The following is a 14,686-nucleotide window of genomic DNA, read 5'->3' on the forward strand; positions in this document are numbered from 1 at the left end:
AATGAAGGGTCTTGATCGAGGGAGATTATCCTGTAGTAAGCAGGACCCAGCAAGATCCGTGGGGTCCTCAGCAGTGAAGGAAGGAGGCAGGAGATGGAAGGGAAGGTGTGTAAGGCAAGTGATGACAGAGACTTGATGGGAAAGACTGGAATTGCCCTTGCTGGCTTTGGAGATGGAAGAAGGAGCCAGCAGCCAATGAATGGGAGCAGCATCTAGGGGCCGGGGATGGACAAGGGGCTGGATGCTGCCCATAGAGTCTCCAGCCAGAGGAAATGCAGCCCTGCTGACACCTGATTTTAGCCCAGTGAGACCCGCTATTGACTCCTGACACTCAGAACTATAAGATAGTAAGTTTGTGTGGTTTTCAGCCACTGAGTTTGTGGTAATCTGTCCCAGCAGCTACAGAAAACTAACACTTTCATTAATCTTGGGAATATACTTGTAGGGCTTCCTTAAAGCCTTAGATGGAGGAGCAATCTTCCAGAGAGAACTCGTATTTACTTCTAGCTGTCTAGGGGCACTGTTAGCCCAGAAACACTGTGAACTACACTGAGGGCTTCAGGGAATGTACTCTTGAAGTACAACTCCAAATAAAGGCCGGTGCTTTTTAGTATTTCCCTCTCTTCTTGCTCCATTAGACAAGGAAAGTTTTCTCATAGTCCCCTGGATGAGGAAGAGAAGTGAGTTGACTTCTATTTCCCCCAAATCCTGGATTAAAACCCTTTGGGGTCCAGCTTAATGTGAAGAGAGCTTCCAGTTAGACTTCCCAACCCGAGTGGCCCTAGGCTTTGACTTCTGTCCCTTTTACCTCAGGAGGCTATCAAAACCCCAAGTTTAAGTTTGTCTGGAATGGAAAATGCCCTCAAGACAAAAACAATTTCACCGTCCTCTCTGGTTCTCACTTTATTTAGGTTTTGCCTTGTTTTCAGTACTTTCAAAGCTTCTTGTATTTTTTAGTTGTAGATAGCATTTGTAATTTACAGTAACAGGACTGGTCTGAATCACCTAATCCATCATATTCCAGGAAACCTATGAAAAAGTTTGCATTCCAAGTCTGTCGACACCATCATCTAAACTTCATGTTGGTCTGATTCCACTGTCTTACATTTCTGTTCCTGTTACTCCTGATGCTTTGTTTTTCTGTTTTGTTTATTTGTTCAATTATAATTTTATTTTCAACAGATCTCCACTTGCCAGATTTCTTTGTAGGGTAGGTTGAAGTTGCTTTCCTCCAGAAAGAATTTGCAGTTATTTTCTCAGTTGCCTGGAGGAATGTCGACCTAGTACCAACATGAAATAATTTGCTTGAAGTTTTATACATCACCCAGGTATTATGAATGGAACCAAAAACATGCACGAAGGCTGTACATTCTCAGGGAAAATTTTCCCTGTCTTTCCTCTGCTCCAGTGTTGATCCAGGCAAATTTTCCTGCTGCCCCTGCCTGTCCCTCCCCACCCTCATCTTTGGATAAGTTTGTGTTTGTGTTTTTTCCCTCCCTTTACATCTTCAACCACTTCACTGATGATGTTGCCCTTGACATTTAAGCATTATTCAAGGTTCTCTTATAAGACTCCATAATGTGGTCATCTCAAGTCCTGTGTACATCTTTTGAATAGAGATCAAAATCAAAGCTTAGTAACATCAGGGACTGGCATTTAAATACTATCTTATTTCTTGGCATCTGAGAACTGCTTATTTTATGCCAATTACTTTATATCATTTCAGCGATGCACTTGAAAAGAAAATTTAAGCATTTTAACCATCATTACTAGTTGTTATGCAACAAAAGTGTATAGGGAATCTGATCTGCCATTCTGCTAAAATTCATCATTTTATTTTGACAATGAAATTCATCATATTTATTTTTTTATTTTTAAAATGTTTAATGTTTCATTTATTTTTGAGGTAGAGAGAGACAGAGCATGAGCAGGGGAGGGGCAGAGAGAGAGGGAGACACAGAATCTGAAGCAGGCTCCAGGCTCCAGCCCAGAGCCTGACGTGGGGCTCAAACCAACGAACCGTCAGATCATGACCTGAGCCAAAGTTGGGACGCTTAACCAACTGAGCCACCCAGGCACCCCTGAAATTCATCATTTTAAATTGTCAACTGTCTGAAGGAAATTAAGGGGCTAAAGGACTAGGAGCTAAGCCTGGAGATCCTAAACTATGCACCAATGTGTTCTGCCTCTAGGAAGCCCTCCCTGATTAGATTCTATATCTATCTACCTACCTACCTACCTACCTATCTATTTAAAGTAGCCTTCATGCCCAATGCGGAGCCCAACATGGGGCTTGAACTCACAGCCCTGAGATCAAGACCTGAGCTGAGATCAAGAGTGGGAAACTTAACCCATTGAGCCATCCAAACACCCCAAATTCCATTTAAATTCAAAATGGATTAAAGACTTGAAGGCAAGACCTGAAACCATAAAACTCCTAGAAGAAAACAGACATTGGTCTTAGCAATATATTCTTTGCGCCAATATCCTCAAGCAAGGGCAACAAAAGCTAAAATAAACAAGTAGGATTACCTCAAACTAAAAAGTTTTTGCATGGTGAAGGAAATCCACAAAACAAAAAGGCAACCTATTGAATGGGAGAAGATACTTGCAAATCATTCATCTGATTAAAGGTGAATATCAAAAATATGTAAAGAACTTACACAACTAAATGTCAAAAAAGCAAATAATATGATTAAAAAATGGGCAGAGGACTAAATAGACATTTTCCCAAAGAAGACTCAGAAGATGCTCAGTGTCACTAGTCATGAAGGAAATACAAATCAAACCTCAGTGAGATACCACCTCACACTGGTAAGATCGACTATTACCAAAAAGACAAAACATAAAAAGCATTGGTGAGGATGTGGAGAAAAGGGAACCCTCATGCGTTGTTGGTGGGAATGTAAACTGGGGTAGGCACTATGGAAAATAGTATGGAGATTCCTCAGAAAACTAAGAAGGAACTACCATATGATGCAGGAATTCTACTTCTGTGTATATGTTCTAAGGACATAAAATCACTGTCTAGAAGAAATATCTACACTTCTGTGTTCATTGCAGCATTATTCAGAGTGGCCAAGATATGGAAACAAACTAAGTGTCTATTGACAGAAAATGGATAAGGAAGATGTGGTATATACATATATATGTATATATGTATATGAAATTTTATTCAGCCATGAGAAAGAAGGAAATCTTGCCCTTTGTGACCACATGGATGAACCTAGAGGACATTATGCTAAGTGAAATAAGCCAGACATACAAAGACAAATATGGCATCATCTCCCTTACAGGTGGAATCTAAAAGAAAGTTGAGCTCATAGCAGGAATGCTTGGCTGACTCAGTTGGAGGAACGTGCAACTCTTGATCTTGGGGGTGTGAGTTTGAGCCTCATGTAGGGTGTAGCAATTACTTAAATTAATAAAACTTTAAAAATAATAGAATAAAGTTGAATTCATAGTAACAGAGAGAATTGTGGTTTCCAGAGATTGGGGAGCAAGGGGGTAAGTATTGATCAAAGGGTACAAACTTTCAATTATAAGATGAATAAGTTCTAGAAGCCTTATGTACAGCATGATGACTACAGTTAATAATAATATAAAGTATATTTGAAATTTGCTAAGAGGGGGTCCTGGTGGGCTCAGTCAGAAGAGCATGTGACTCTTGGTCTGGCTCATGAGTTTGAGTTCCATGTTGGATGTAGGGTTTACTTAAATAGATAGATGGATAGATAGATAATTAAATAAATAAACTGAAAAAAAAAAGAAATTTGGTAAGAGAGTAAATCTCAAGTGTTCTTACCACGCACACACACACACACACACACAAGTGGTAACTATGTAAGGTAATGGATATGTTAATTAGTTTTATTGTGCTAATCATTTCACAATGTATACATATATCTAAATATCATATTGTATACCTTAAATACATACAATTTTTATTGTTCAGTCATACCTCAAAAAAGTTGGCAGGGTGAGGGGTACCTGGCTGGCTCTGCATGTGACTCTTAATCTTGGGTTGTGAGTTCAAGCCTCATATTGGGCATGGAGCCCATTTTATTATTTTTTATGTTTGTTTTTTTAAGTTTGTTTTCATTTATTTTGAGAGAGAGAGATAGAGAGTAAGCAGGAGAGAGGCAGAGAGAGAGGGAGAGACAGAGCAAGCAGGAGAGAGGCAGAGAGAGAGGGAGAGGGGAGGGACAGGGTCCACATTATCAACACAGAGCCTAATGTGGGACTTGAACTCACGAACCAGGAGATCATGACCTGAGCTGAAGTCAAGAATCAGACACTTAACCTACTGAACCACCCAGGCACCCCTAGCATGGAGCTTATTTTAAAATAGATAGATAGGTAGATAAGTAAATAAATGAATGCAAGCTGGCAGGGGAAGTACCCTATCTCCAAATTCGGTCCCATTCTGAAGTACTTGTGCATTTGGACTTCAACATATGTCTTTTGGGAGACACAATTCAGCCCATAGCATCATTCAAAACTGATTAAAAAAAAACACCTTGAGAACCTTCACATTTGTATTAAAATCTATAAAATTAATATAGAATGGATAGAGTTAGGTCTTCAGAAGACCGTGATTCTGCTAGTCTTACTATAGGCATTAAATTTAGCCAAAAGGGGTGCCTGAGTGACTTAGTTGGTTAAGCTTCTGACTCTCAGTTTTGGCTCAGGTCATGATCTCATAGTTTCATGAGTTCAAGACCTACATTGGGCTCTGTGCTGACAGTGTGGAGCCTGCTTGGGATTCTTTCTCTCTCCCTCTTTCTCTGCCCCTCCCCTGCTCATGCTGTGTCTGTCTCTTTCAAAATAAATAAATAAACTTAAAAAAAAATTTAGCCAAGAGATGTCAGCCTAAAAACAAAAGAGATACTAGAGATGTTTGCAGTGTTTATTCAGTACAGTCTAGGAAAAAGGAACACTAAAGCTTGGGTATATGTTGTGGAGAAGGATATAGAAGTTCTAGTCACTAAAGTTCCTTTTTGGCATTTACTGATTCAAAGTAACCTTCAGATTATTTGTTTCCCAGGCATCTTGATAGGAAAAACTTTGTCTTGAATAGTAGGGGAATTCTAGTCACTTAAAAGTGATATAGTAGGGACACCTGCGTGGCTCAGTTGGTTAAGCATATGACTCTTGATTTCAGCTCAGGTCATGATCTCATGGTCATGAGATCGAGCCCTGCATTAGGCTCTACACTGAGATTGGAGCCTGCCAAAGACACACACTCTCTCTCTTTCTCTCTCTCTCTCTCTCTCTCTCTCTCTCTCTCTTTCTCTCTCTCTCTCTCCCTCTGCCCCCCTCCCCTTCTTGTGCGTTCTCCCCCTGTGCAAAAAAAAAAAAAAAAAAGACATAAAAAATGGTAAATTAACTCACTTGCATTCTGGGGGTGTATATCAGACTCCAGTGTGTTTGATTATCTTTAATTTGTCTATGAGGCACTGATCTACTCTGCATATATTAAGTTAACTTACTAATTTATCAACATATGAGAAACACAGTGATCGCAATTTATGGAAACCCCATGAGGCCTCATTTCAAGGGCCACCTTGACGCCACCCATCATTGTACCTTCTTAAAACAGGTGTTTGGGGGCGCCTGGGTGGCTCAGTCGCTTAAGCGTCCGACTTCAGCTCAGGTCGTGATCTCGCGGTCCATGAGTTCGAGCCCCATGTCGGGCTCTGTGCTGACAGCTCAGAGCCTGGAGCCTGCTTTGGAGTCTGTGTCTCCCTCGCTCTCTGCCCCTCTGCTGTTCATGCTCTGTCTCTCTCTGTCTCAAAAATAAATAAAAAAACATTTAAAAAATAAATAAATAAAAAGAAACACTTTAAAAAAAAACAACAGGTGTTTGTAGTAGAATGTTCGACCATGTCTAGGGACATAAGTCAATGCCTTTTGGGCAATATAACCTCTTTTATCACAACCTGAGCCTTCTCTATAACAGCAAAATAATTTGGTCCCTTCCTCAATGACGTGAAATGAACATAAATTTGTGTAGTCATCACAGGCTCTTTCATTTCACAGCAGTGGCATAAAACTCTAAGGTGGGCAAAATACCCCCTTCTCACAGGCAACTTGCAGTAGTGTTCCCTCGGAAAGTCTGGGGGCAATAAGTGAAGGTTGTGTTTGTAGGCCAAGAAAATAATTTGGATCGGGAGTGTGTGTGTTAGAAGTAAGGAAAGATTCATTGTGAGGGCAAAGACGTGAATCTGCTGGTTTATTCGTTGGAAGGGCAAACGTTCAGTTTAAATTGATAGTTACACTATGGAGCCTGGAAATGTAGTTTTCCTTGGTCTTTGACTACTACTACTATTGATGATGATATGTTCTGTTTTACCTTCAGCCATTTGAAGAGCCACCCTTTAACACACAATGGAACACACCTACCAAACTCAAAATTGCTACTTAATTTAAGCTGGTGAAAGCAAAATGTTTACTTTGTATCTTCAGTATCTTAGGACCCTCTTATACCACTTGGTTTCAGTATCAAGTTTGGTGAATTATAGTGTGCCCATTAAAAAAAAAATGAGATACAAAAAGATTGAATTATTGTAAAGGGGTGCCTGGCTGGCTCAGTTGGTAGAGCACGTGACTCTTGATCTTGGGGTTGAGTTGGAACCCCACACTGGGTGTAGAGATTACTTAAAAATAAAATCTTAAAAAAAAACAAAACACCTCACAATCCCGGCACACTAAAATACTTTTCAAATATAGTTTTTCACTTTTTGCATATGTATTTTTAGAGCTAAAATACATTAACAGTTTATCTTACCCCTGTGTACTTAGTAGTCTATCAAATGCATTTCCCATATTTCTTATTCTAACCATTTAAAAAATTACTGTGGTTAAATATACCTGACATAAAATTTATCATTTTAAGTATTTTAAAATGTACATTTCTGTAGCACTAGGTACATTCACATTGTTGTGCAACCATCATCACCATCCATCTCCAGAACTTTTTCGTCATCCCCGGATGAACTCTATACTCCCCATTCCTGCCTTCCCCTGGCAACCACGATCTACTCAGTCTCCATGAACCTGACTATTCTAGGTACCTTATATGAGTGGAATCATATAATATTTGTCTCATTGTGTCTCACTTACTTCACTCTGCATAATGTCTTCAAGGTTCATGCATGTTGTGGTGTCAGAAATCCCTCCCATTTTCAAGTTAAATAATACTCCATTATATGTGAATATACCACATTTTACTTATCCATTCATCAATCAATGGATGCTTGGGCTGTTGCCACCTTTTAGTTATTGTGAATAGTGCTGCTATGAACATGGGTGTAAAAATATCTGTTCAAGTCCCTTCTTTCCATTCTTTTGGGCATTTACCCATTAGTGAACTTGGTGGATCATATGGTAATTCTATGTTTAATTTTTGAGGAACCACCATGCCATTCCCCAAGTCTAATCATTTCTATTGACTGTATAATATCCCATTTGTTTTCTATACCCTTATTTCCCAAGCCATTCCAGAATGTTTTCTAAGGATCCTCAAGTTTTCATCCCCCCCCCCATTGGATGGGAATGAGTTTTGGTTTAAACAATGCTCCAGGTTTTTGTCCCAGTTAAAAACAAAAACAAAAACTCATATATGGGAGCACCTGGGTGGCTCAGTTGGTTAAGCATCTGACTTCGTCCTAGGTCATGATCTCACCATTCCCAAGTTCGAGCCCCACATCGGGCTCTGTGCTGACAGCTCAGAGCCTGGAGCCTGCTTTGGATTCTGTGTTTCATTCTCTCTCTGCCCCTCCCCCACTCACGCTCTGTCTGTCTCAAAAATAAACATTAAAAAAACCCCTTATATACACATATTGTTACTTCTGATAGCTGATAATTAAGTTGATTTTTGCTTCGTGTCATCTTATAACTACTCCCTTGTACCTAGGAAGTGCCCTATCCACGGGAGCAAGTCCTCTCTAGCTAGACCTCTGCTTTCCAATCTGGTCGTCACTAGCACACATTTAAACTTGAATCAGTTAGAGTGAAATAAAAATAAAAATTCTTTCCCCCAGTTGCACGAGCCACATTTCCAGTACATAATAGTCACATGGGGCTAGGGCCACTGACTTGGGTGACACAGATGTAGAACATTTCCATGATCCCAGAAAGTTCTGTGGTGAGTGCTGCTCTAGACTCTGACCTTTTGGCTGAATTAGAGCCTATGAGTTATTCCCAGAAATGACTAAATCCGAGGGGACAGGCCCACGATACCCCATTCAGAAGAGAATGTCACCAACTCTGAAACGTGAGTTTCATCGTTTATAATGGGCATATCTCTTCCAGGGGCAGGAATACTTCTGCCTACTATTTCCCCTATCATTCTTCTTCAAAATATGAATTAATGGCCTCAAGTTTTTTGGTGATGGTCACCTAGTCCAAGTTGGGTCGATTAAATTCCATCTCCTTCCCTTGGAATTTGAAAGCGGGAAAGTGAAGTGTTCAGTCAAGTCCTCTAGGTGTTGAGAACTATAAAGCCAGGAACATAAGTCCTATCTCACTAGTAAAACAGATTTGGATAAAGTAACAGAAAGAAAATGAAAGCAGGTAAGCAGAGATTAGGGTGCTGTTTAGGGTTTCTGTATTCTGGTGTCGTAGGCCCATCTACATTCCTGACTTAGGAATCAAGGACAAAACCTACCCACATCCTAATAGTGAATTCTTGTATGCTGAAGTTAACTTAGATTGGTTTGTTTTGTCATACTGGGAATTGGAACCCTAACTAATACACACATGTACATACACTATAGATATGGGTATTGCCATGTTCACATTGTAGAGGTATGCGTGGTTGTGCAAAACATTGTACTTAGTTGTTGCACTGGGCCTCCAGACTCCCTGTAGCTCCTCTGATCTTTCTCTACTTTTCCTCTTGCTTTACTTCCTTCTCATCTCAGTGCTCAGGCTGTCCTCTACTTTTTCCCTCTTCTTTTCCTTCTCTTGATCAAAGTATGCCCTTTGCTATCTTTCCGGCGTGGAAGCTTTATAAAATCAAGCCATGTAACATATTAACAACTGGCTTTATTCTTTAGCTTGTCTTGCATTTTACTCTCTCAGGCCTAAGTAATTCAGTCAACATTCATTAATGAATGACTGAATAAATAATCCCCGACAGGCCAAAGCAGTGAATGTTGAGCTTTAGAATCTGGTCTGAATAGAACTGAGTAGGGTAATTATGCAAATTTAGCACACTACTTTTACTTTAGATGGACTGATTAGGAGAGACCTCACCTCTAGGACAGGATGAGTCAACTATGAAAAGAATCCCGGCATCAGCATCCCAGAGGGAAGGGACACATACAAGTGTTCTAGGTAGGAAAATGCTTAGTGTTGCCCAGGAACAGAAAGGAGGCCAGGGTGGACAGAGTGGAGATAGTAAGGCAGAGTAGCATGAGCCCTGGGAGGCAGGGCCTTCAGGCCCTGGTAAAAGGTTATGACAATATCTGAAGAGCAATAGGAAAATTCTAAAGGGATTTAAGCAAGGAAGTGACCTCATCTAAGTTGTGTTTAAAAAAAAAAAAAAAAGTCCTTCTGGCTAGTTTGGAGAATGAATTTTAGGACGACAAGCAGGGGACCAGTTAGGAGGCTATAACAATTGTTGGCCAAGAGATCATAAGCGCTAGGCCTATGAGGATTGGAGGCCAAAGGACATGGAGCACTTTGTGACCACATTTGAGGTTTTGAAGGTAGAAATATAAGCTCTTACTGATGAAAAAGTTGCCCTTTTTACCTTTTAAGTAGCCAGCCCCCATGTTAAAGTTGTTAATGAGTAGACCTAGACCCTAGGAAATCAAGAAGGGCATGCCTCTCCGTTTCATAGGCTCTGGGCTCAGCTCTTACCAAAGTACCTTGAGACCAACAATCCCCCAGCATAAAATCCTGCCATTTTCCTCCCTTTCCTTTGAGTGAACTTGGGAGGTGACTGCTGAAAAAAGACTCTCAGCAAGAGGACTGCGGCGTTTGGGGTTCGGTGGTACACCCCTAACTTTAAATTTCAATAAATTTTGCTTTTAACTTGGTATTGGTTATTTTACATTGCACAAAGTGAGAGCAGGCATTTTGCTAGCAGCATCTCCCTTTTCATCACGAATATTGTATTCACCGTGTCAACTCCAAACAACCAAGGGCAAAATTCCTTTAAAATAATTCATCTGCCATTAAAAATGAGTTCCCTTTCACCTATACAAATCTCGTGCATCTGGGACCCGCTTCCCGCCGCACAAATGCTCTCATTGTCTGTGCACCAGTCCCCCTGGATTTTATGCAGCGTGCATTTCCTGCTCTGAGCTGCTTGCTGGCTGTGTGCGTGCTTCCCTCGTCCCCCTGCCCCCATCCGGATCCGAGGCTTTTGTTTCTCACATTTCCTCGAGACGCTATTAAAATGCATGGACTCATCGTTACTAAATAAATGAATGACTAGGAACTTTTCTCTTGGCTGTTAACCTTTAGGCCACTGTCCAGTGAAGTTCTCAAAGGCACGTGAACCCAGCATCTCACGTAAAGGGGCCAATCCACATGCAAACAACCGAAACGTGGACATTATTTCCCAAACTTGTCGTGTTACGGGGACACTTTGGCATTTCTCAGAGAAACGCTTTGCAGGGCCCTCCAAGGGCGGGCCGCGGCGCCCCACGCGGCCGCAGCGCTCGCTCCCGCGTCTGCAAGGCGCGAGGAGGGGGCGAGGAGCTGGCCGCCCCGGGCCGAGCGGAGCGGGACCTCCGGGCGGCGACGCTCTGGCCCGAGCTGGCTCGTTGGTTTCCGCGCGGCCGCTCGGGCCCGCGCGGTCCAGTCACCAGGGGGCGCGCTGGCCGGCGCCGCGGATCTCCGAGCTGCGCGGCCCGACTCGCGTCCGCCATATTGGATGCCGCAGCCGCTGCTGCCAGCGCTTCCTCCTCCGTCTTCGCTGTGCGCTGCTGGTTCCTGCGGCCCGAGCGGCGGGGAGGTGAAACAGGAGTCTGACGAAGGAAGAAGAAGGAGGGGGTGGGGAGTGTAGGGGACGGGGCTAGAGGGCGGAGGACCGAGACCGAGCGGGGCTGAGAAGAGAAGGCGCCGCGGCCCAGCCCCTCCCCCGCCCGCTGCCGACCCGCCCCGGCAGCGCCTGTGTTCCCCAGACCGGCGCTCCGCCCGCCCTAGCGGCCATGCCGGAGCCTCGCTGCCCCTGAGGGAGTCTTTCCCTGCCAGTGCTTGCCCTTCCGCTTCGGCCCCAGGGTCGCAGCGGCCGGGCCTCCCGCCGGCGCCCCTCCTCGCGGCGGCGCCGCCGCCCGCGTCTCGCTCTTCCCACCCAGTGCAGTGGCCGCCGCCTCTTCCGCCGCCGGGCTCGGGGCCTCCGCACCGACAACATGGAGGCTGTGAAAACCTTCAATAGCGAGGTTGGTATTGCAGTCTAGCTTCCCCTCCTACCCATACCTCCCACCGGGACGAGGCCCGCGTGAGCCGGGTGGGTGCGGGCCTGCAGGATTTCCCAGGGTGGGGCGAGTGGCGGCCTAGCTGTGTCGGGGAGGAGGGGGAGGGGTGTTTCTCTGCCCCGCGCCCCTCCCCCGAGTCCGAGGGGAGGGCTGGGGGAGGGCCGCCCCGGGGCGGAGGGAGGTTCCGGTGTCTCCAGCGCCCTGTTGAGTGGCTTAGGGGTTGGAGGGAAGGCCCCGTTGGGCCCTCCCCCGGAGGCTCCTGGCTGGTCTCTCGGGGTCAGTTCCGCCGAGGCCTGGCCCGCCCACCTCTTTCGTGGGCTTGCGGGATTTTAACTGCACGCCGGACATCACTGCCCAGACTTCCCCGGGGTCCTTAATGAGGCAGGCACCGATGAGGGTAGTACAGGAAGGGAACCTAACAGGGGTGATGATCTATGGTCACGTTGTACGTACTGTTTATATTTGAGATACTGTTGGCTAGGTAACCTGCCAGCTAGGGACTTACGCTAAGAGAATGGTTGATGGGGACGCAGGATTGTTACTTGTCCCTCCTCTCATCATTAGGGCATAAAGACACAAATGGTAGGCAGAGGTCTGTGCTTCAGGAGAGGGAAGATGTTGGGGAAGCATTTCCCACGGGCTCATTCATAATGTCAAATCTAACACTAGATTTTAAAGCAGGTGTCCAGGTTTCACTATTTAATTGAATTCACTAGTCTGAAAGGAGACAGGTTTTAATAAAGTACGTTATTTTTTTAAAAAACTCCGACGTAAATAAGATCTTAATGCAAACATTAAACATAACGAGCACCTATCTACATAACCAGAATTATCCTTATCTGTCTTGGAAAGAATTTTAATGTGATGGTAACTAAAGTCGCATGAATTTTATGAACTTCTCATGCGGAAGTGCTGGTACTCTATTCAATAGTGTCATTAACAAAATCTTAAATATTCACCTTTTAAAATACCAGACATGTTACTGTTGACAATATGAAGAGGATAATGCTTTTTTTAAAACTGTCTTACATTTTTTTTCTTTTATTTCTTCTTTTTTTTAAGAATTGGCATTTGGGAAGCTTAGCAAAGAGGCTAAATAAAAGTTAGATAACATTCGTGTGAGTTGGGTTCTCCATATTACAGTACACAGCAATGACACAGATGAAAACAAACCTTTTTTTTTTTTTTTATAAAGGATTTTCTTTTTTGGTATTGGATTTTCTTTCTCTTTTTTAACCATTTAATAAACAGAGCGGTAGACTTGGGGATCTTTTTTCCATTTTATTTGTGAATTTACAGCTAATAACTACAAAATTTGGTTCTTTCAGCAATACTACGTAGTGCTTAAAATCTAAAAGAAAAAATATTGGTACTGTATGTTCCAATTTATTGCTAATAGTTTCTCAGCTGTGCGGGAAAGAAAACAGCTGTATGTAGCCTTTTTATTTGCTACATACTGTGTTACAGCACTATGGAATGTTAACGTTTTAAGAATTATATATTTTTTTAAAAAGCCTTTCTCTTCTTTCCAGTGCAGTGATTTGACTTACCCCCCACCCACACTTTTTTTTTTCTTTAAGTTTATTTTTTAGTAATCTCTGCATCCAACATGGGGCTAGAACTCCCAGCTCAGAGATCAAGAGTCACATGCCTTTCTGAGTGAGCCAGCCAGGTGCTCCTACCCCACCCCTTTTTGATGGTTGTTTCTTCTCTTTGTCTAGGGGTTTCCTAATATATATCTTCCCTCACTCCCAGCACCCCCCCCCCACAAAATTTTGAATAGGATCCCTCATGTGATAGTTAGAGAAAAGGTGTTAACTACACTGTGGTTGTCACAATAGAGCACAGTGGAATAGAAATGGTGTATCAGTTTTTCAATTGAGTATTGCCATTAAGGATAGGGGGCCTGATATTTACATGGCTAGCTGTATATTTAACCTGTTTTCTCATCTAATCTTTACAGGAATTTGAAATTGGCAGTAGTAGTTCCATTTTAGTGTGTGTAGCGCGCTCCCCTTTCTCCCTACGGATTTCAAAGAAGTTAGAAAATCCTTCAACTTTTATTTACTAATCTGCAAACTTCACCATGTTTGAATGTGGAGTTAGCTTAAAAATAGCAATATGGAGTCGTAGAGTGTTGGGGGAGGGAAGTACTGTCAAAAAAGATTCAGAGGAATATACTTTTTGTTTAAAAAAATTTTTTTTTTCAACGTTTATTTATTTTTGGGACAGAGAGAGACAGAGCATGAACGGGGGAGGGGCAGAGAGAGAGGGAGACACAGAATCGGAAACAGGCTCCAGGCTCTGAGCCATCAGCCCAGAGCCCGACGCGGGGCTCGAACTCACAGACCGCGAGATCATGACCTGGCTGAAGTCGGATGCTTAACTGACTGCGCCACCCAGGCGCCCCTACTTTTTGTTTTAAACACAAAATACATAATCTTTTTTTCTGATTTTGAATAGAGTTTCTGTGAATGTAATGCTTGCTGTTGTAGTAATTTTGTTACAAGTAAGCATATAGTCATGGGAAATAGTTCAGTAATGAATATTTTCCATTAAATCATGTATCGTAAAGGGTAAAAATAAAAAAAGAATCTTGAGTTATAGTATTAGGAGAAAAGGATGTTTTAGAATGTTTACTTATAGTGAATTTGGCTTTTAAAGCCTGATTTAAAATATGAAATGCTTAGGTTTTATGGCTTGCTAATTGTTAGGTTATTATTATTTTTTTAAGTTTATTTATTTTGAGAGAGAGAGAGAGAGAGAGCACGTGTGGGAGAGCTGGAGAGGAGCAGAGAGAGAGGGAGAGAGAATCCCAAGCAGGCTCCATGCCGTCGGCACAGAGCCCAACGTGAGGAGCTCGATTTCACAAACTGTGAGATACGGCCTGAGCTGAAACCAACAGTTGGACCCTCAACTGACTGAGCCACCCAGGCACCCCAGTTCTCAGGTTTTTTAATATTGACCCCCTTCCAGCATTGGCTTGAAAATAGGGACATACAGTACCAGAGATTTGAAAGTTAAGAATATTGATTTTTTTTTTTTAAAGATTTTATTTTTAAGTAATTTCTACATCCAATGTGGGGCTTGAAATCACAACCCTGAGATCTAGAGTCACATGCTCTATCGATTGAGCCAGCCAGGCAACCCAAGTTAAGAATATAGATTTTTAATTTACAAACCGTGGATTAGTTTCAGTCTGAAAATTCATGCCTTATGCATTGTGTTTCTGAATCATCAACAGGTGCTGC

General features: G+C 42.7%; 1 protein-coding gene across 9 annotated transcripts in view; it reads left to right on the top strand.

Annotated features, from left to right (window-relative positions):
- Nucleotides 1–10,775: 10,775 nt before the first annotated feature.
- SCAF8 (SR-related CTD associated factor 8) overlaps nt 10,776–14,686 on the top strand; it is a 219,501-nt gene continuing 215,590 nt past the window's right edge. For 6 of the 9 annotated variants that reach the window (XR_006299092.1, XR_006299093.1, XM_043592650.1 and 3 more), the window contains exon 1: nt 10,778–11,399. Coding sequence is in view for 6 of the 9 variants with exons in the window: in XM_043592650.1 (XP_043448585.1) it covers nt 11,370–11,399 (30 nt within the window). In the remaining 3 variants the exon portion in view is untranslated. Of the gene's footprint in view, nt 11,400–14,686 lie in introns of all 9 variants that reach the window. The other 3 variants (XM_043592653.1, XM_043592648.1, XM_043592654.1) reach the window with 2 other exon arrangements.

Source organism: Prionailurus bengalensis, chromosome B2 (assembly GCF_016509475.1).
Source record: "Prionailurus bengalensis isolate Pbe53 chromosome B2, Fcat_Pben_1.1_paternal_pri, whole genome shotgun sequence".
Classification (NCBI taxonomy): Eukaryota; Metazoa; Chordata; class Mammalia; order Carnivora; family Felidae; genus Prionailurus; species Prionailurus bengalensis.